Source organism: Paroedura picta, chromosome 18, assembly GCF_049243985.1.
Source record: "Paroedura picta isolate Pp20150507F chromosome 18, Ppicta_v3.0, whole genome shotgun sequence".
Classification (NCBI taxonomy): Eukaryota; Metazoa; Chordata; class Lepidosauria; order Squamata; family Gekkonidae; genus Paroedura; species Paroedura picta.
Genome location: NC_135386.1, coordinates 17026213 through 17048994, shown reverse-complemented (window position 1 = coordinate 17048994; position 22782 = coordinate 17026213). Strand labels below are relative to the sequence as shown.

At 49.1% G+C, this 22782-nt stretch overlaps 1 protein-coding gene across 2 annotated transcripts in view; it reads left to right on the top strand.

Moving 5' to 3' along the window:
- SLCO3A1 (solute carrier organic anion transporter family member 3A1) overlaps positions 1-22782 on the top strand; it is a 62103-nt gene that overhangs the window by 25666 nt on the left and 13655 nt on the right. For both annotated transcript variants that reach the window (XR_013227395.1, XM_077317575.1), the window contains exons 3-7: positions 13193-13291; positions 16365-16631; positions 19335-19499; positions 20116-20314; positions 20776-20914. Coding sequence is in view for 1 of the 2 variants with exons in the window: in XM_077317575.1 (XP_077173690.1) it covers positions 13193-13291; positions 16365-16631; positions 19335-19499; positions 20116-20314; positions 20776-20914 (869 nt within the window). In the remaining variant the exon portion in view is untranslated. The remainder of the gene's footprint in view (positions 1-13192; positions 13292-16364; positions 16632-19334; positions 19500-20115; positions 20315-20775; positions 20915-22782) is intronic.

The window sequence follows — 22782 nt, the reverse complement described above, 5'->3', positions numbered from 1 at the left end:
TGCATTTAGAGTGGTGGGAGTGAAAATGAATTCCTGAGCTTGTGCATAGATAGGGGTAAGGCGTTAAGGGTGAGGTGGCTCAAGAGAGTCGCTTCCTTGTCAACGCTGCACTGAGAGCTAGCACAATGCGAATGAAAATTCTGCCTTTAAGACTGACAAAGATTTATTCAAGACCAACAAAGATTTATTCACAGGAAAGCTCAGGCCTTGAATAAATATTTGCTAGTCTTAAAGGTGCCCATTGGACTCAAATTTTGTTGTGCTACTTCAGGCCAACCTGGCTACCCACTTGGTTCTAGTGTAGGAACAGGCAGGATCGGGAAGCAGATAAACCTCAGTCATAATGACCTCTTCAGGACCATGGACAGCTCCAATCAGAAATAAAAATTACTCCAATTAAATCAGGCCAAGTAGTCTCTTAAGGACATTGGACAGCTCCAAGCAGTAACAGGCGTTGTTCCGATGATGTAGCGCTTTCAGATTGTGCCTGCTCCAATGAGGAACAAACAGACTTGGTGATTGGTCCAATTTCCTCTCCTGAATGATCTGTGCTTTTCGTCCAGAGATGGGAGTTTAGTCAGGGAGTCTTCTTTGACCTTGATGGCCAAGGCAGGTCCAAACCTGTCAGGTATCAGAAGCTAAGCAGGGTCGGCACTGTTTAGTATTTGGATGGGGGACCACCAGGGAATTCTAAGGTTACTGTGCAGGGCAGGCAATGGTAAAGCACCGCTGAATGCCTCTTGAAAACCTTGTGGGTCACTTTGGTCTACAGAGCAGAGCTGTGCAGTTGTTGTGTATTGATTCCTTCTGATCCTGGGGCATCTTTTGTTCCTGTGTAAACAGATGGCGTAATTTTATGTGTGTTTACTCAGAGTTTCGCTGCAATTTGATGACACTTTTCACCACCAAAGTGGCCATTCTCTAAGAGGTGCCCGTGGGAATGTTCTCCTCACATTATATGTCAGAGTTGATAAGGTTATCAGTCCTCTGGGTTCAACTCCAGTTCGAAAAACATAGTGGAAGGAATAAAAATGTCAAGATTAGTGACTAATGGCTGATGCATTCCCAGGTGTCGAACAGAGTAATTCAAAGAGACCTGTTACTAACCCCATCCATCTCCACCCAAACATAGAAGAAGAATAAGAGTTAGTTTTTATACCCTGCTTTCACTGCCAGAAGGAGTGTCAAAGCAGCTTACAATCACCTTCCCTTCCTCTCCCCACAACAGACGCCCTGTGAAATCGATGAAGCTGAGAGAGCCCTGATATTACTGAAGAAGAAGAGTTGGTTCTTAGATGCCGCTTTTCTCAGAACAGAACTATCAGGGTTGTAATGAGCCCAAGCTCACCCAGTTGGCTCCATGTGGAGGAGCGGGGAATCAAACCCAGCTCACCAGATTAGAAGCTGCCGCTCTTAACCACGTCACCACGCTGGCTTCCCTGCAAGTGACAGGCCTTTCTGAGTTAGGTCTCCTCTCCTAAGACCTTAGATCCTACTTTTCCATTCTGAATCACATAAACTACTATTCATTATGCTCCATTACAATCCACTTTACCATTCTAGTATCCCAAATGAAATAAAATGAAGAGTAATGTGGGGACTCTTGTCCCAATGTTTCTCTGCCCCTCCGTTCAACTTTCTGTGGATTGTTCACGGCAAGTTGTCAGGCTCCTTCTCTCGTATTTGGCGCATGGTTTGAGCTTGCTGGCATAATGGGATCGTCGCAACCCACTCCGTTTCAGGACACGCCGCCTGATGCTCGCGCCCTGAGGTCCTCATTAAAGTCAATGAGGGACGTGTAACTAAAACTCGGTGTGAGTAATTTGTGTGTGTGTGTGTGTGTGTGTGGGGATGCTCATTGTTAATGCTGCCTCCTTTGAAACCGTTCTTGTGGAAAGAGCTAACCTCCTTGGCATCAGGGTCATTGCTCAGGGCTTGTGTGTGTGGTTCTGGGGTAGATTCAGGTTTGTGGGCATACCTGTGAAGGATGCATATTTAGCAGGCCAACACAAATGGCACAAATTGCGCACAGTGGTTTGTGAGTTTTCTGTGACACGGGGTTAGTTTTGGCAGTCTTTGAGAGCCAGCATAGTGTCATGGTTCAGAATGGTGGATTCGAATCTGGAGGGCTGGCTTTGATTCCTTGCTCCTTTTCCATGTTCCGCCAATCACAGTTGGGCCAATCACAGTTCTCTCAGAGCTCTCTTAGTCCCCCGTCCCTCACCGGGTGCTTGTTGTGGGGAGAGAGAGGGAGGGCGATTGTAAGCTACTTTAAGATTCCTTCAGGTAGTAAAAAGCAGGGTATAAGAAACCTTCCAGTGTGGTGTCGTGGTTAAGGACGGCGGCCTGTAATCTGGAGAACTGGGTTTAATTCCACACTCCTCCACGGGTAGTCAGGTGTCTGGAGGGTGTGGAAAGCTGGCGCCAGCAGACTCGGCTGAAGTTAAATCCTGCTCAGATGGATGGCCTCAAGATGGGCCATGAACCAAGGCTCTGACTGACATCTGCTTCCACGGTCAAGAACCTGCATGAGATGCCTCCTTAGTTATTGAAGACCCAAATCTCCACTGGAAACTCTCCCAGCTTCTCTGGTGACTCTTCAACATCTGTCCAAAAAGACGGGCAACTGAGCAGTTCCTCTTTGCGGCGGCCGTTAAAAATAGAAGCGGGCCACATTCCTCTCAGACGTCAACGGGCTGAAACCGCAGCAGTGCGTGAGACCCAGTCGACGTGCCAATTCGGATCCTTCACGGAGGAGTTCTTGCCTTGACATCCAGACATGCATCGGTAAATGGGAAATTGCCTGCGGATGACAGCTTCAGGGACCTTGTGGGGGGGGGGGTTATTTGCATGGCAATCAGCTCCCTTCCAGTCCCTGGCCAAAAACTCTGCATGGGAAAGGAGAGAATTCAAAAGCCTGAGCGACAGGGACAGTTTGCGACGGCCACCTGAAAGCTTGACTGCCCATTTCCCGCCCAGCCTTACTGTTGAAGGGGCAAACACCTCCAGAGAAATGTTGATAGATTCAGGTGGGTCACCGTGTTGGACTGGAGCAGCAGAACAAAGTTCGAATCCAGGGACCAACCAGTTGTACGTTTTCGTGTGCAGGCATGCTTCTTCAGATACAATGAAATGGTTTTGCTGGGCCATACATATAGCTAGAGGGTGAGCAGTTAAATTAGCATACAGAGTAAAACAAGGTGTTTAATGGATGAGCAGGGGCTCATGGGAATTGTATTCCATGGACATCTGGAGAGCCAGAGTTTGGCCACCCTGGAGCACCCCGTCTCATGCAAGCACTGGCCTACAGTCAGCGGAGATTTGGTGGCATCTCCCACCCCCAGTTTGTCTCTGATGTGTAAAACGATGTGATGGAGAACGAGCACCCAGGAGAGAGAGAGAGAGAAAGAGAGAGGATCAAGGGAAATTAAATCTGACAGTGTGAGTTCTTCCCTGTCAGGCCACCTTTTTTGACAGTTCTGTGGCTCATCTCCTTTTCTTACCCAGTGACCCAGAGCTCCGTAACCAGTGGGGATCACCGACCGTAACTAACCTCGGATTATCAGTTTGATTTAGGTCAGCGATCATCAAATGTTTATCTCTGTACTGTTTTCCCCCACCTGAAGTCCTGTCCTTGCCTATGAATGGCCCTTTCAGGGAGAACAAAGGAAGCTTATCCCCACTTGGTTGGGCATGCAAAAGGTCCCCAGTTCCGTCCCCGGCAGCATCTCCAGTTAAAAGGACCAGGCAGGAAGGGGTGGGGAAGACCTCAGTGGCAGAGCCTCTGCACGCCATGCAGAAGGTGCCAGGTTCAATCCCCGGTATCTCCTACAATAGATGGATAGACCAACGGTGTGATGTTTAAGGCAGCTTCAGGCAGGAGGGGACTGGGAAGACCTCAGTGGCAAAGCATCTGCTTGGCATGCAGAAGGTCCCCAGTTCAATTCCCACCATCTCTAGGGCTGATGCCAGTCTGAGTAGAAAATCCTGACCTTGATGGATGCAAAAGGGTAAATTCAGTATGGCAACTTTGTGTTGTCCAGAAACTTTAGGTAGAATCTGGGGTTTCCAGATCCCCTATACCAGGGGTGGGCAAACTGTGGCCCCCCAGATGTCTATGGACTGCAAGTCCCATGAGCCCCTGCCAGTGAATGCTTGTAGTCCATGGACACTGGGAGGGCCAAAGTTTGCCCACCCATGCCCTATGGAGTTGCCCATCGGTCACTTTTTTGCTGGTAAGCCTATTAAATTATTGGCAGTTTGGTCAACCTTAGCAGTGCATCAGGTAGGAAAAGCCAGTGTAAGATGTAGCTTTCTGTTTAAAAACCACCCAGAGCTGCAAAGAAATGGGTGGTATAGAAATCTAAATAAATAAATAAATAAATAAATAAAATAATAAAACTTTCCAGGGCTACTTACATGATTTCTTGCTCAGTCATGGTCAGTGCACATTGTAAAGACTATGAAGTCCATGTTGCAATGCAAACATATGTGAAATTGTGACTGGATACTATAGGAAATTAAGAGCCTCTTGTGGCGCAGAGTGGTAAGGCAGCCGTCTGAAAGCTTTGCCCATGAGGCTGGGAGTTCAATCCCAGCAGCCAGCTCAAGGTCGACTCAGCCTTCCATCCTTCCGAGGTCGGTAAAATGAGTACCCAGCTTGCTGCTGGGGGGTAAACGGTCATGACTGGGGAAGGCACTGGCAAACCACCCCGTATTGAGTCTGCCATGAAAACGCTGGAGGGCGTCACCCCAAGGGTCAGACATGACTCAGTGCTTGCACAGGGGATACCTTTACCTTTTTTACTATAGGAAATTATAGTAACCTGTGGCAAGGATGCAAAGTTTTTCAGGAACTCGCCAGCCTGCTTAGCTTCTTAGCTCTGACAGGATCTGGCTTGCCCGGGCTATCCATAGATAGGGTAAGCTGCTTTTACTGGAAACACACCAGTCCAAAATCTCTCTGGGGTTTTGAAATTAGTTGTAGAATTTTTTTGAATCTGGGTCAGTCTCTGAAGAACTGGGTCATCGCCTTCAGTTTCCTGGGAGCATCAGTTTATTTGCAGCGAATTCACACCAGGATTTTTATTGCGGGTTTTGAATGAGCCCTGGGCCCGTAACCGACCTCCCGGTCTGTTCTGTCAATAGAAGACAGACTTGAACAAGGGGGGGACCTTTCTGAAACTCTCGCTGGAGAGGAGGATTTAAGCAAATAAATAGTTTGAGAGCCCTTTAGTTGGCCAAGTGTTTGTCACGTCTCGGTGTGGTGGTTACCGCAGCAACCGCAGTGTGCTAATAGCGACTCCCTTGTAGCAATCTCCATCTATTTGAGTGCCTTCGCAACCATTGCTCCGTGACATTTGGAGCTGAAGTTCTAGCAAGCGGCATGTTGTTTTTAAAAGGAAATGGTTAATCATGGGTTTCATGCTCTCCGCCATTCTGTGACCCTCTGACCCTGAGAGCAGTGTTTCTCTCTGACTTTGGATGACTACCTGAAGAGTGGGCATGCATGCATTTTTTCCACCCCGTTTCCATTGTAATCCAGTGACCAGTGTACGATCCACACATGTGTTGGCAGAGTTTAAATATGCAAGAGATGCAAAGCACCAGGATGCTTAAATAGTTTTGTTTATAAGAGAAACAACTTTGTATAGAAAGAGAGGAGAGAGGGAGTCCTAACTAACTGCTGGCAGGGGCTCTTGGGAATTGTAGTCCATGGACATCTGGAGGGCCGCAGTTGGACTACTCATGATTTACCGTTTCCATTGTGACGAAAGAGAGTAGGCCTGTAGAACAACAGAGGGAGTGGGCTACAGTGATGTCTAGTGATGTCAAAGGCCATCCAAACTTCTGGGAAAGGCCGTTGGCCCCCTGGGAAGTTCTCGCATAGCCCCTGTTCTAAGAACATCTATCCCCAATGTATATGGTCTTCATCATAGAGGCAGGGCGAAATCCTAGAGTGTCACCATCAATGCCGTTCCCCTTGTTGTTGTTGTTTTTTCCCTCCAGCTCCTCAGATTACAAAGGGGAGGGGTAACTGAGATTGGGGGTGGTGGGAAATTTCCCACTGCTGGTGAGCAGATGGCAAGCCCAAGTCTCTTGCTGAACGAGAAAGAAAACAGGAATAGGAGAAATGGGACGGCCACTTGAATTTCAGAAGGCATCTACCACCTGCTCAGTGCTCTGTGGAAAAAAATGAGATGGCAGCTTGAGGATTCATCCGAGTTCTCCGATCCTCTTCGCAGTGCACAGCTACCCCCTCTCCTTAAAGGCCGGCTTGTCGGTTTTGTTGCCGCTACTCATTGGATCCTCCTCAGGGGCTGCTCCTTTGCCATTTCGAGTAGGGTCTCCTGGTTTCTAGCGGGCACCAGTAGAGGGTTGCCAAACCCAGATTGAGAAATGCCTAGAGATTCGGGGATCGAACCTGGTGAAGACTGAGACCTCAGTGGAATACTCCTCCCGCATATCAATAATAATGATAATAATGATGATAGTAATAATAAATTTTATTTCTAACTCGCCCTTCCCCGAAGTCTCAGGGTGGGTAGCAACTAATATAAACACACTGATAATATAACAACAATTTGAAATATTCTGCCTACAATTAGTTCAGACTTCCAATGACTCTTGTCTTTGTGTAACTTGTCCACATTTTAGCTTCTGGAGCAGGGGTGGCCAAACGGTGGCTCTCCAGATGTCCATGGACAAGGGCTCATGGGAATTGTAGTCCATGGACATCTGGAGAGCCAGTTTCTGTCGAGATTATTGGGATTCACAGACACTGTAATCTGCCTGATTCAACAGCATATGAAGGATATCCTCCAGGGGGCATCAGAGGAGACGTGTATTTAGCATAGTTAGATCAGTGATTTGTGTTCCAAATATTCTCAGCCAGTGTCCTGATTGGCTTAACTGAAGACTTCCTGCTCCTTTGAGCACACTTCTTCCCTGCTTGACTTCAGATGAAGAAGTCCAGCTGGTCAAGGCCATACAGCCCACCTTCCAAGTGGCCATTTTCTCTGTTGCCTGGAGATGAGTTCTAATTCCGTGTGGTCCCATCTGGAGTCTGGCATCCCTACCTCCGGCCCTGGAGCGATGCCACCCTCTCTTCTCCACTGTCCCCGCAAAGAGGCATGTGCCTCGTTGGGACTGAACATCGGGGGTATGTGTGTGCATGCTTTCTTTCCCCGAGCACTGCCCTGGCACCGTGCCCATGTAATTAAGTCGAAGGGAAGGAGCTGCACGTGCCAGCTTTTGTCTGGGCCATAATGGAGCATCGCAGAATGTGCAGGTTAATTATCATCTTTTCGGAAAGCTAAATAATGGATAACGGCACGCGGGGCGTCGGTGCGCTACTCTGTAATCAGTTTATTAGGAGGCCGATGAAGAAAGCACAGCAGGGTGGCATTATGCCTAACGAAGCCCCCAGAAATTAAATTGTACACCATTTATGCATCATTTGCCAGGCCAACAGTGTCTCCGAAAATCCCGCCTTCTCTTGTTCGTCTCTTCTTCCGTTCCGCCCCCCGCCCCCCCCCTAAAAGCCGCTTACCCAAAGGAAAGCTAATTGGAAAACACTGGCAACCATATATTAAGCTAAAGGGTTCGCTATTAAATCATTGTCACTTCTCAGGCTGGCCTTCATTTCTTTCTTTCGCGGTCTGTCCGTTTGCGTCTTGCTGATTCGGGGGGCCTTGGAGAGAGACGCCAGCAGAAAGAAAACTACCGGATTGGCGGGGGGGGGCATACATGGAGAGCAGGTTGTTAAATCATTCCAGAGATGATGGATTTTTTTAAAAACTGCTTTAGTAATAAACGCAGCCGCAGTGGGACGCGAAAATGAATTTGCTGCCGCCGCGTTGGGCTACGTGGCTTTTTCTTAGCAGCTAAACCAGAACTATCTTTCCTGTTCACCTACGTGGAATGGGGGGGGGGCACCTGTTAATGAGAAGGGGCCACAGCAGAAAAGCCATGCAAGAGGCCTGTCTTTACCAGTCCCATGTGATGTCTGTTTTAACGCTGGCTGCGTTTGCCATGCACACAGGTGCAACTTCCAGTGACCAGAACCGGCCTGTAGTGGCTTCTGACCAATGTCAGTTCTTACAGTTGGATTGTTGCCTGGCTAGTAGGGTTGCCAATCTCCAGGGGGATCCTGGAGTCCACCACCACCCCCAGAATTATGACCGATCTTCGAATGGCAGAGGGTCAGTTCCTCTGGAAGAAACGTCAGCTCTGGAGGGGCGATTCTTCTTCTTCTTCTTCTTCTTCTCCTTCTCCTTCTCCTTCTCCTTCTCCTTCTCCTTCTCCTTCTCCTTCTCCTTCTCCTTCTCCTTCTCCTTCTCCTTCTCCTTCTCCTTCTCCTTCTCCTTCTCCTTCTCCTTCTCCTTCTCCTTCTCCCCAAAGGTGGCTATGATGGACACATGGCCATCCACAGAGACACACATATCTGTACGAGACAATGCCCTTGTACTCCTGCATACACACTATACTGGACAAGGTGGCCATTTGTAATAGGAAAATTACCCTGTCTATTAGCCTTCTGAAGAGCCTCTTGTGGCGCAGAGTGAAAGCTTTGCCCGTGAGGCTAGGAGTTCAATCCCAGCAGCCGGCTCAAGGTTGACTCAGCCTTCCATCCTTCCAAGGTTGGTAAAATGAGTACCCAGCGTGCTGGGGGGTAAACGGTCATGACTGGGGAAGGAAATGGCAAAACCACCCCGTATTGAGTCTGCCATGAAAATGCTAGAGGGCGTCACCCCAAGGGTCAGACATGACTCAGTGCTTGCACAGGGGATACCTTTACCTTTACCTATTAGCCTTCTCTCTCTCTTCTTTCAACTGCAGCCTGAATTTGCACTGGATCTTCTTGCATAAATGCAAGTTTTTACCCTTTCCAAGATACCTCTTGGGAGATTTATTTACTGCAGTCGGTCTCACGCTGCTATGACAAGGCAACACTCCCGTATATTAGCCAAATATCCTGATACCTTGTTCTCAGACACAGTGCAGCACACCTGCGATCTTGTTACGATAAAGTGCCAGGTGCTCAACGGGCCCCTGCAGCATGGCAAACAGGTGCTCTCTGATTTCCTTATTTCCCCCAGACCCCAATCCAGCATTCTAACCTCTTACAACACCTGGCCTTCCCCTTTAAATAGTAGTAGTAGTAGTAGTAGTAGTAGTAGTAGCAGCAGCAGCAGCAGCAGCAGCAGCAGTAGCAGTAGAATGAATAACGTAGACTTTAAAATTCAACTCGACAAAAGGTAAAACAAACAACAGCATCAATCTGAATAAGCCATCTCCTATTCCAACAGGTAGAAAAGGGGGGTGGGGAATGCAATATTCAATGAGGCTTAATTGGGTGGATTCCAGAGGTCTCAGCTGCCTCCTGTTGCTGTTTTCTATTCCAAACAAACTGCAGTGTGGATTCTATAAAGGAAGAAAAATCATGTCATTTTTATGCTATGGTCCATAGTGGAGACTCTGGAGGGACTGATGAGCATTTGGGCAGGTCTATTGAGAATTTTGGGAGGACTGATAAGCATTTGGCCAGGTCTGTTGAGAATTCAGCGTTATCACAGAGAAATAGACACGCACACTCACAGGTCTCCAGACCTTCCTTTGCACTGAATCCTTTTATGCCTGTGTCCTGATGGCCTCAAAACGAGCTACCTTGCCAGGTTGCCTAGAGGCAACTGGCCGGAGGCACCAACCACGTGGTCCTTCATAAACCCAGCATCTGCATGCATACATGTGTGCAGGAGCATGATACCATCCAGCAAATTATTCCTGGCAGCTCAGTGTATTAACAGGCGCTTAATACCACTCTCGGTCACAACTCTTGCTTTCCAGGTGCAATCCCGTTTCAATTATTCATGGGCGCTCTTTCGTGGAAGTGGCCGAAAATTACTATTATCTGGCAGCCTTGGGTTTTTCTGCCTGCCCTCCTCCCCACACCACCAGGGTCCCGTTTGGTACAAGCGCCTGGTTGGGAGCACTTTGATCCCCGCCAGAAGAAAAGCCAAACATTAAAGCCAATCGCCCCGGCCTTGCCTCTCATTAATTAACAGCTGCAGGCCCTTTCAACATCTGTCAGGGTTGCTTTAACATTCCCTTTACTCTGAGAAAGCCGAATAAATCAAAATGAGCCATTGCTATGGCAATACCTGAATTGGAGGAGGGGAGGGGGAAGAGGGGGAAATTTTGTGCATTTTAATAGCAGCCCAACGAAAAACTCTTAAATCAAGGAGGCCGAGCCGCCTCACAGTAAAACGTCCAGAGAGATGATGTATGTTTCTCTGGTTTGGTTTGGCTGGGGAGCAAGAGAAATTGAGCAAACGGGTTTGAAGAGGGAAATCTGCTTTGTCGTGTTCCGTTCTGCATTGCCTGCTCTGCCCGGGATTGCTCATCAGATCTCAGAAGTAAAGTAGGGACAACTGCAGCTAGTATTTGGATGGGAGACCTCCAAGGATTGGGATGGTGCTCCCTCCAGGGAACATGACATGACATGGAGGCAGGGAAGCCACCTGCAAATGTGGCCTGAGTCACATCAGGATCGCCTGACTCCACTCCACACACGCTATATGATAAATAAATAGTCTCTGTGCCCTGTGGTTGTCTCTCCAGAGGAACTGGCTGGCCACTATGGGAGGCAGGATGCTGGATTAGGTGGACCCATGGTTTTCTGGGATGCAGTGATGGGGAAACAGCCTTGCTGGTCAGGTCTGCTCCCAGCAAGAAGGAACAGTGCCCGATGCTTGTAGGCGGCAGGAATCTGTTCCCACCGAAGCCCACCCGCTCTTCTGTGGCACGGCACGGGGGGCATCCCGGTTATACATCTCACTAATCCCTCTGGGCAGGAGACCCACCCCCTGGCCAGATCCACAGTGGCCGGGAGGAAATGTGGGGCAAGCAGGCTTTGGGGATTAAGTGGTGTGGGCGAGGGGTGGCCGTTCCCTCTACCTGGAGGCTGGGTTTTCTGAAAATTGAAGGCTTCTCCCGCTAGGCCTGGGGAGGGGGACATTCTGCGTGTCTGTGCAAAGGGTCGTCAATTTGCAGCTGACTTATGCTGACCCCCTCGTGAGATTTTCAAGGCAAGAGATGTTCAGAGGCTGTTTGCCCTTGCCTGCCTCTGCATAGGAACCCTGGCTTTCCTAGCGGTCTCCCATCTAAGCCCTACCCAGGGCTGGTTGAGATTGAGACCGCCTGGGCCACCTGGGCCAGGGAGGCGTGTCATCTGCCGCTCTTTCTGTTTTCATCTTTAGCCCTGTTCACAAGTTGCCACAAATGCAGGCCTCATCTGCTTCATTCTCACAATTCTCACACTGCAGTCGATACATGTACATCCCAACATGCGATGCAAGCCCCACATTCTTCCGGGGCCTGGGGCCTGGCTTCATTTGTAAAGCGAACACGTGTTGGTGCTTTCTTTTGACAAGACAAATGTGCGCTTGGTTTGGGGAGAGGAAGGACATCAGCTTACCCTCTAAAGCTGGCATTTTCTCTGCCGTCTGGGGGCCGGTGGTAATTCTGGAAGATCTACAGGCCCCACCTGGAGGTTGGCAACGCTATTCCAACAGGCCTAATCCCATCCCCACTCTGGGCTGTTTTTGGCTGGGAAAACAGAGCAGGGCTCCAGCCCCTTCTCCACGCAGGCCGTGGTCCTGCACTTCACGTTGTTACCGTGTCATATTTAGGTGAAGTGGCCTTCCTGCTGTGCAGTAGGTGAGATTTAATATCGACCCACCTCGCTGTGCTGTTGCGAGGATTGCAGCAAAGATGCCTGCCAAGGGCTCTCCGGCGGGGCTGTGTAGTAATTAAATTGCTAAACGCTCCTTCCTCACCGTCAATAAATGTTAATAGTTTTCTTAAGCATCTTTTCAGGTCCTGGCTTTGGCCCCCAGCGCCATCTAGTGGTAAAACTAGAGGCTGAGGTTTCCCCGGTGGACTAGCCCAGTAACCTACAATTTCATCGGTCTGCCTCTGTCTTTATCTATTTATCCTTGCTTGAAATGGCAGCAGTGATGTGACTCTCAGAGGGAATCTCAGAGCAACAGTAAGGGCAAGTAGGGTGGCTGTGTTGATCTGAAGCAGCAGAACAAAGTTTGTGGGCATGGATACCTTGAAGACCAAGTTTTATTCGAGTTTTATTCAAGGTGTAAGCTTTCATGTGAATGGACACTTATGTGGATGGATTCAGGTGGGGCACCGTGTTGGTCTGGAGCAGCAGAATGAAAGCCAAGGGGCACCTTTAAGATCAACGATGTTTTAGTCAAGGTATCTGCTTTTATGTTCATGTACAGTTCTCTTGTATCTGAAGGAGGGTGCATGCACTCAAAAGCTTATACCTTGAATAATACTTCATTGGCCTAAAGGTACCCCTGAAAGAAGAGCCCTGCTGGATCAGACCAGTGATGGTGCATCTAGTCCAGCCTCCCGTCTCACCCAGGGGCCAGCCAGTTGCTCTAGAAGGCCAACAAGAGGCCAAAGAGGCCGAGGCCTTCCTAAGAACATCAGAAGAGCCCTGCTGGGTCAGACCAGGGGTCCAACCAGTCCAGCATCCTGTCTCACACAGGGGCCAACCAGTTCCTCTGGAAGGCCAACAACAGGGCGTGGAGATCGAGGTCTTCATGAGAAGACCCCTGCTGGATCAGACCAGTGGTCTATCCTAGTCCACATCCTGACTCACACTGTGGTCAGATGAAAAACAAAAAGGGAACAAAAACCCAACCCAAAGGCCGAGCAACAAAACAAATTAAAATGAAAATACAAACATTCATTCTAAAGATTAAAAACAACATTCAAACCAACGAATCAGAGTCTCTCCAATACTGCCCATACAGTCTCAATGTTGGCACATGGTTTAGGGCAGGGGCTCATGGGAATTGTAGTCCATGGACATCTGGAGGGCCGCAGTTTGACTACCCCTGGTTTAGGGTCATGCCATGAGCAGCCATTGAAACTGTACGTGTAATATGGCACAGGCTTTGATTATTCGGTTTTAATGTCGTTTTTAGAATAAATATTTGCATCTGTTGGCTACCCAGGGCATTGAGGCCGAGGCCTTCAACAGAACGTAAGAGGAGACCTCCTGGATCCCGACCGGCTTTGCACATCGTAGACTCCAGTTTCAGGATGCGTCCCAGACCTTGAGCTTCTCACTTAACCTCCCTGTCTGCTTCATTTCTCCTTGCAGGGATCTTGTTTACAATGCTGGTGTTTGGGCCTGCCTGTGGCTTCATCTTGGGCTCGTTCTGTACCAAAATCTACGTGGATGCTGTCTTCATCGACACAAGTAAGCCAACTTTTCTCGTGAGTAGCGAGAAGCAGGATCTGGGTGGTCCGGATTGGAGCCAGGAAGGGAGAGAGAAGGGGGGAGGCCCACTGAAGGAAGTTGAACGGGAGGCACAGTTTCCGTTACGTGGCCCAATAATTGTGAGAAAAAAACCCATTAGCAACTTACTACGGAAACAGAGTACGAAATCTGCCTGAAAGGGGCCAAAGATTTCATGTTCCGCTCAAGCATTGATCCTCAAAGTGGTACCCGTGGGGCACCGTGGTTTCCCCTAATACATGTTTCATGGTGCCCTCTTTCTTCCAATGGATCATAGAATCATAGAATCATAGAATTGGAAGGGACCTCCTGGGTCATCTAGTCCAACCCCCTGCTCAACGCAGGACACTCACAACCCTATCGCTCACCCACTGTCACCTGCCGCCCTCTTAAACATTCACAGAATCAACCTCTCCGTCAGATGGCACGAGCCTCTGTTTAAAAATCTCCAGAGATGGAGAACCCACCACCTTCCGAGGAAGCCTGTCCCACTGAGAAACTGCTCTAACTGTCAGGAACTTCTTCCGGATGCTTAGACGGAATTTCTTTTGAATTAATTTCATCCCATTCGTTCTGGTCTGTCCCTCCGGGGCAAGAGAGAACAACTCTGCTCCATCCTCCTTATGGCACCATACTTGAAGATGGTTATCAAATCCCCTCTCAGTCATCTCCTCTCCAGGCTGAACAGACCAAGCTCCCCCAATCATGATGTATTCTGATATAAACATTTTTATGTCGCCTTCCCCCTCTGCCAGGGTCCCCAAGGTGGCACAAATCCAGGTCCTTGAACACTTTGAAACAACATTTTGGTGCCATTATAGAGAGAGGCCTTTCCTGGGTGTGTTCCTTCCCCTCTGTCTACTCCCAGATGATCGGGACCACTGAACCAGGGCCTCTGAGCATGTGGGTGGATTCATACGCTGCTTGTGTCTTCTGGATGCAGTCCAAAGGATCTCGAATGGAACAGGGAGCTTTAGGTGGCTGTGGACCAGCTGCTCGGCTGGCAGCCCCCCCCCCCTCCCCCGAGATCATTCCCAGCAGGTGTGTGACGGCTGCCGGCTCTTGGCTCGGCCATAGACACAGACATACTTATGTTTCCCAGCTTGGCGCTGTTCCCGGCTGCCGTGGAAGGAGGGGAAAGGGCCCTGGGGGGAGGGACCGTGGCTCCGTGCTAGAGCATCTGCTTGGCGTGCCGAAGGTCCCAAGTTCAATCCCTGGTATCTGCTGTTGAAAGGATCAAGGAGGAGTAGGGAATGCGAAAGACCTTTGGCTGAGGCCCTGGAGAGCGGCTGCAAGCCCGAGTCGGCAATACCGCCAGTGGAACGCTCTTCTTTCTTTGACAACTCACACGCAAGCATCTCGTCTCCATCCAATCCCATTTGGAGAGACTGACTTGTAAGGAGGGACGGGCGCAAACCGGAAAATTCGGTTCGGTTCAGGGTGTAACAAGTAAACAGGACTACTCTTAACTGGGGTTCCACATGGCTGCCGTTTGCCTTTTAAAAAGGCGTTTCCTGACCGTGGGGCTCCAGTTTGATTGTGGGGGGACATTATTATGATTATTATCTATCATATGACGTGTGTAATGTAGTGTGTCGTGTAGCCAAGGGGAACAAATAGAACTTGGACTTCTTTGAGGATTCCTTGTGAGGAGCAATCTGTGCTTATTCCTGTAGCCAGCAGGGGGCGGTGAACAGCAACACTTCCTTCCCCCCTAGGCTTCCCCCCCCCCCCCCTACAACCGGAGCTGTTGTGGGACTATTTTTCCTGCAGGGAAAGGGGACAACACGGACATTGTACCCCCCTCTACTCAACCAGACATTTCTCTCTTCTTCTTCTTCTTCTTCTTCTTCTTCTTCTTCTTCTTCTTCTTCTTCTTCTTCTTCTTCTTCTTCTTCTTCTTCTTCTTCTTCTTCTTCTTCTTCTTCTTCTTCTTCTTCTTCTTCTTCTTCTTCTTCTTCTTCTTGTCCTAAGCAATCAGCTAAGGATAAAGAACAACTCGTTTGCCCTCCTTTGTGAGATGTCAGGCTGTCTAAAGCACGGTGTTTTTATAATCGATCGTGAAATGAAATGACACACATTTTTGAGCGAGAGGAGACATTTAACCGTGGAAACGGTGGGGGAAACAGGTTTCCCAAGTAAATAAAGGAACGCTGTCGAAGTGTGACTCTACAAATAAAGCGTTACGATGACGATTGAAAACTGAATTCTGGAGCAACGTGACATTCAGATATAAGGATAATGTACAAAGTCCGAGAGCCAAAATGCACATTATACATGATACTCATTAAAACGGGTGTCGGATTAGGATCCGGCAAGGCCCGGTTCAAATCCACGCCCTGCCACAGAAGCTCACCAGGTATCCTCGGGCCCATCATGCACACTCCCCCTGTCCTACCTCACCGGGTTGTTGTGATGATAAAATGGTGGAGAGGAGAACGGCATAAGTTGCTTTGGGTCACCATCAGGGAAAGGTGAGGTGTGAAGGAAAGAAATGATGAAGTTGTCGCAGAGGACTGGTTTTGAACTAGGACAGGTGTCCTTGGTAGGACGGGTGTATTTTGCTTGAACGCCTTGAAGCTGCCCTGGTAATGAATCAGAGCCCTGTTGGAAACTGAGTCCAGGAGCCTTAGACAGTCCCTTAGTCCAGGGGTAGTCAAACTGCGGCCCTCCAGATGTCCATGGACTACAATTCCCAGGAGCCCCCTGCCAGCGAATGCTGGCAGGGGGCTCCTGGGAATTGTAGTCCATGGACATCTGGAGGGCCGCAGTTTGACTACCCCTGCCTTAGTCTAAGACTCCTGCCTACCCACCTTACAAAACTGTTGTAAGGATGACAATCAGTCAGCGAGCTTTTCGGAGATCCTGGCTGCTTTGGAGCACGGGCCCAGAAATCTCCAGAGGTTTCTCATCCCAGCACAGGTGAGGCCATCGGCTCGATCCAACCTGGCTTCTCTTATGTCTTCCTGTGCTTATGAGGTGAGAGATTGCCCCCTTCCACCCTGGTCAACAGCCTCGTTCTTGTCCTTCACAGGTAAGCTGGACATCACCCCCGACGACCCGCGGTGGATTGGCGCGTGGTGGGCCGGCTTCCTCCTGTGCGGTGCCTTACTCTTCTTCTCCTCCCTCCTGATGTTTGGCTTCCCGCAGTCCCTGACGCACCGGCCGGAGCACCTGGCCGAGGCTGAGGAAGCCATGCTCCCGGACCAGGACTACGAGAGGCCCAAACCGAGCAACGGGGTCCTCCGGCAACACTCCCTGGAAGCCGAAGACGGCAGCTCTTGTTTCCAGCAGCTGAGAGGTGACACACTTTCCCCGAAACTCACATGACTGACAGGTTAATGCCGAGTTAGATCCATCCCCTGACCCCGATTCATGCTCCTCTCGTCTTTCCCTCAGGTCAGCCCTTGAGAGCCAGCGGGAGGTAGTGGTTGAGAGCGGCAGACTCTTACCTGGAGACACGGGTTGGATTCCCCGCTCCTCCACATGCAGCCAGCTGAGTGACTGGCCTAGTCACGGTTCTCTTCGAGCTGTTCCCTCCGAGCAGATCTCAGACCCTCCTACCTCACAGGTTGTCTGTTGTGGGAAGAGGAAGGGAAAGGGGATTGGAAGCCACTTTGAGGCTCCTTTGGGTTGTGAAAAGCGGGGTATAAAAAAACAGGCTGTCTTCTTTCTGGAAAAGGGTGCATGCCCACGTCAGCTTATACACAGAATTTAACTTGTTGGTCTTAAAAGTGTCATGGGACTCCAACTTTGTTTTATTTGGAAACTGTTATATTTTACCAGCTCTGGTGGTTGTATACTGGCCACTGGATTTTTCAGTGTTCATGCACACCTAGGCTGTACTTTCATGCTAAGTAGGCGTGTTGTGACTAATTGCTTAATGTGATGGGTCTCACCTATTGGAAGGATTGGATGTGCACCCAATATTTGGGGTGGTAACATCTAAAGAGGGCTTCAATGGGTTTGACTTACTTCCTTGAGATCGGAGGGCATCAGAGTGGCTTAAGTTGAACAATTCCACAGGTGCGACAATGCGAGCCAAAACAAATTTCCAGGAGCATCTTAATGACTAACAGTGCTTATTCCCGCACTATCAAATCTCACTTCTTCAGATGCAATGGAAAGAAGGACAATCCTTTGCCTCATTTTGATCTGGAAAATTATGGTGGAAATGATTGTCCTTCTTTCTATTGCATCTAAAGAAGTGAGCCCTGTGCTGGAATAAATATTGTTATGACTGAGTCAGGCCATTGGTCTCTCAAGTTCAGTCTTATCTATTCAGACCGGCAGCAGCTCTCCACCGTCTCGGGCAGAGAAAGGTCTTTCCCATCCCCTCCTGCCTGATCTTTTAACTGGAGACACCAGGGATTGAACCCAAGGCCCACCGCATGCCAAGCGGATGCTCTGCCCCTGAGACACATCCCTCCCTGAACTCAAATCCTTCTTGCTGGATCACTACATTCCTGTTCAAAGATAACCATTTCCACATTTAATCCATGCTAGAGTTAGTCATCAGGTAGGAAGCCGCGATGCGTCTGTCCTCACCACAATTAGCATTCTGTCTTGCACCAGCTATCTCCAGAATAATTAAAAATCTTATCCAGGGAGAAGGTGTGAGTCGGAATCATTAGCTTCGAGATTTGTTTTGAGCGCAGGCAATCTCTTCCCCACTCATGCCTTGAAAAAGAAAAGGAGTTCGTTTTGGAGCTGTGCGAATAAAGGGGGAGACCTCGGAAAGGGCTCTCAGCATGTTTCTTTTCCCTCGCGGTGAAACGGTGCCAGGCGCACAATGTGTGGCTTCTGGTTGGCTCGAGCAGGAGTCCAGCATGTCGTTCAGGCCCATGAATGTGTCAGGCATTTCCCAGAAGCAATCGGAGAGCACTGCAGGGCCCTGGAAGCCACGGGGACCATAGCACATGTGACATGAGCCTCAGGGGAGGCGGTATATAAATGTAATAAATAAATAATACGAGGATAAGCCACTTCTGGAGAAATGGTGTGGGTTTTTGCAATTATCTCCCCCTTTTCCTTGGCACCAGCCTGGAGGAGGCTTTGAGAAAGAAAAGCCTGGCTTGGGATCCGATTCACAAAACTCCCGGCATCTTGGAGCATTTGGCCCTGAATTATCGGGGATTTCTGAACCAGCAGCTGAAAGAGCGTACTTGTAGTATGTTAGATTCAAATGAGTAGCCGTGTTGGTCTGAAGTCGCACAACAAAAAACAGAGTCCAGTAGCACCTTTAAGACCAACAAAGATTTATTCAAGGTGTGAGCTTTCGAGTGCAAGCACTCGAAAGCTCACACCTTGAATAAATCTTTGTTGGTCTTAAAGTTGCTACTGGACTCTGATTTTCTTGTAATATGTTGTGTAGCCACGAGATGGCGTATTTTACAACATTCCAATCTTGCTGGGCAGGGGTGTGGGGGGGGGGGAGTGTGCGCATGTGTGTTAATTTTTATGAGCCAGATTCTCTCTGTGGAATATTATTTATGCAGCTCACAAAACCCACTTGGGCTAAAGTGATGCCCAGTGATCAGGATATCGAGCAGCGCCTTGCAAATCCTCATAAACTGATTCAAAAACATCCTCTTTTGGATGCTGGACTTTTGTTAAAATGTTTTCCCTTGGGCCTATGGCCACAAATAAATTTGACAGATCTCTCCAAGCTCTCTCAGCCCCACTCACCTCACAGGGTGTCTGTTGTGGGGAGAGGAAGGGAAAGGTGTTTGTTAACCACTTTAAGACTCTTTTGGGTAGTAAAAAGTGGGGTACAAAAATCCAGCTCTTCTTCTTCTTCTTCTTCTTCTTCTTCTTCTTCTTCTCCTTCTTCTTCTTTCTTCTTCTTCTTCTTCTTCTTCTTCTTCTTCTTCTTCTTCTTCTTCTTCTTCTTCTTCTTCTTCTTCTTCTGGGGGAAGGGCTGAAGGAAGCTGGAGAAAGTTGAAGAGAAGACCCCTCCCCTTGTAGAAAAGACCACCTTTTCTTTTTCTTCCCCCCCTCCCAGTGATCCCTAAAGTCACCAAACACCTGCTCTCCAACCCTGTCTTCACCTGCATCGTCCTGGCGGCCTGCATGGAGATTGCGGTGGTCGCTGGCTTCGCGGCCTTTCTTGGCAAGTACCTGGAGCAGCAGTTCAACCTCACGACGTCCTCAGCGAATCAGTTGCTGGGTGAGTAGCTGGATCAGGCCTTCAGGTTGCTGAGCAGGCATCAAAGCCAAACCTCCTCCTCCTTCCTTTTCTTCTTTTCCATTGTCTCCTCCTACTTCCTCTCCTCCTCCTCCTTTTCCTTCTTTTTCTTCTTTTCCATCGTCTGTCTCTTCCTCCTTCCTCTTCTCCTCCTCTTCTTCCTCCTCTTCCTCCTCTTCCTTCTTCTCTTCCTTCTCCTTCCTCTTCCTCTCCTTCCTCTCCTTCCTCTCCTTCCTCTCCTTCCTCTCCTTCTCCTTCTTCTCCTTCTCTTCCTCTTCCTTCTTTTTCTTCTTCTCTTCCTTCTCCTCCTCCTTCTTCTCCTTCTCCTCTTCCTTCTTTTTCTTCTCCTCTTCCTTCTCCTCCTCCTCCTCTTCCTCCTTCCTTCAGCCCCCCGAAGGAGATTTCGTTTTTCCCAGTTATGTTTTTGCATGTCTTGAGGCATGCTGACTCCCCAAACTGCAGAGGATCTTCTTCGGCTGCTCTTCCGACTTCTAGGCGCTGTCCACATGCTCCTAAGCTTTTCGTAGCATCCTCGAGGGCTGGAAGCCGGGGGTTCTTTTCGTATATCGCTCAAGCGAACTCTGTGCTCCTTTTGCAGGCATGACGGCGATTCCGTGCGCCTGCCTGGGCATCTTCCTGGGGGGGCTCTTGGTGAAGAAGCTGAGCCTCTCTGCCCTCGGAGCCATCCGGATGGCCATGATGGTCAACCTGGTCTCCACAGCATGCTACGTCTCCTTCCTCTTCCTGGGCTGCGACACGGGGCCCGTGGCTGGCGTTACCGTTCCCTATGGAAACAAGTGAGCACAGAGCAGAGCTTTCTAAATATTGCTTGTTGCCATTGTTTGGTACCATAATAAGGTTAGAACAGTCTAGTGCCATGGTGTCCGAGGCTACCTGAATCCCCAGCTTTATATCGTTGCAAAGATATAAGGGGAAGAGTGCAGGCTGTTTTTGTCCAGCTTGCCGGGAACGCTGCAAGAGGATTGGTACAGGGCGGGAAGTTGCCGCTCAGCTGATTATATGGTTGCATTTGCAGAGGTGATGAATGGAACACCTCGCTATATGAATTTCTCATTAATTGTATTTGTCTTTTGTTAATTTTTTCATTTTCCTAATGCACCTCTGGTGTTTTTAAACCCCAGTCAGTCTCCTGTACAACCCATCCCCTGCCCTAAGTAATTGCTTGGAAGGGGAGTGTTGGGGGGAATAGGTCTGCTGTTCTCCTTCCCGAGTGTTGATTCCCTCCTTTCTCTTTCAGCTCTGCACCAGCCTTGGCCTTGGTCCCAAATTCTGCCTGCAATAATGACTGTAAATGCCAAACCGATTCCTTCACTCCAGTCTGTGGGGCAGACGGGATCACCTACTTATCTGCCTGTTTTGCTGGCTGCACTAGCACGGTAATCTGGATTTCATCGCCGATACTCTCTCTAGCCCTTTTCATGAGTTATAGTATGGTGTACACTTGAATGTTTTTTTGTACATTTGTTAGATAACTCTCATGTTAAGTTTTGGGGGGGGGGGACTCTGACGGGATGGGTGTTGCAGTCAAGAATGGCAAGATACTACTTTCAAGAGAAAAAGAAGAAATGATACCAGCCCTCTCTAGGAATCACTGAAAACTCTATGGTATTACCATAGTGTTTCTGATCATTCCTAGAGGGGTTGATGTACTTCCCAGGTTCTTCCTGGAAGTGACATCATGCTGTCTCTGATGTTGATCCCCCCCCACCTTCACATTTGGCCACCTTTGCTAGTTGCAATCAATACATGGACAGCTGAAAGTATGATTGAAATCCCACATTTAATGAGGGATCACCTATTGGCTTTATCTTACAAACAGGTGTATTTACATACACGCAAGCTGTATATTTGTACCTTGCGAACACAGCTTCTGAGTCCTGCCATGTGGTTCTTTTGCCAGAAGGCTTGCTGAGCTGCTCCGGCAATATCGTCGCTCCGTGAGGGTTCTTGGCCGGGTGCCCATCAAGACAAAGGGCCCTTGCTTCTCTTTAGAGACAAACAAAATGGGGGGGGGGCTCCCCTCTTCTTCTTTGTCTTGGGATTTTTCGTTCTAACTTTGCGGCTTCCAAGATCTGGTCGCTTGCTGTTTTGTTTACAGCCTGACTCTGCAGGGAGCAAAAGACACCCTGAGCCGGCCCAACGATTCCCTATAACCAGATCTGACGTACTCCAGACTTTAAATACAGACAGTAAAAATACAATCCTCCCCCTGTGGCAAATCCAAATTCTTTCCCAAGAGAAGCGCAGTTCTGCAACCCAAATAATATGGGGCCGTACACAGTTACTGTTTTGCCATTCCTCTAGCTTTTGCATCCTTCAGTTCACTTCTGTTTTGCTGCTCTGCATTATGTTCTTGAGAGGAACTTAAGCACAGAAATTCACTTTCTACCCATCTGGCCTCGGCAGGTTCCCCACCGTTGTGTCTCTGCATATCTGTGAACTGGAGTGGTGGTCATCCCACATTAAAAGAGACTAGGATCAAGCCAATTCCCTCCTCAAGCTAAAGGAGGCAACTGCAGGATTTGGGTGCCTGTTTAGGGGTCCATATATAACTGTTTTCCTTGTTATCTCTCCTTTCCATCTGCTTCTGTCAACTTACTGAAAAGAAGAGGCAATTGGTAGCTCTAGGAATTTCCGGAAACTCTGTGGTCTTACCACAACGTTTCTGGTGATTCCTAGAGTTACCCTTTGGGACATCCTCTTTTCCAGTAGTGACATAGTTCGGCAAGTGGCACTGAGCTCCCCACGACTCTCCAGCCAGTTGCCAGGCAACAGCAAATAATGTCCCCCCCATGGAAAACAACATGGTGCTGGGGGGGGCGGGGAGGAGGACACAGAAGAGAAACGTCTCCCCACATGCCGCCTGCTGTTCTGATTCAGCGCCCCGTGCAGCCGGGAATTCATTTCCTTGCAGGAAACTCATAAGCACATATCTGACAGATAGCAGACCCAGGGCCGAGCGGTGGAGCTGAAGTACGCGATCGTGCCGTGTTTGTCTCCCCGTGTCTATCTTTTCAATTACTGCCGTTTTCGCAGTTCTAGACAAGGAGGTGAAAATGAGTCCCCCTGGACGGAATTAAAGCCATTCCATCTATCCCGGCATCCTATGGGAGCAGCAGCCCCGACTGCAAGACGTGCCGAAAATGAGCTCCATGTAGTCAAGCTGTTCCGGGGGATGCAAAGGAAGGAAGAGCAGCACGGCGACTCGGCTGCTCAAACACCAAAGATCCTCAGATCCAATTAT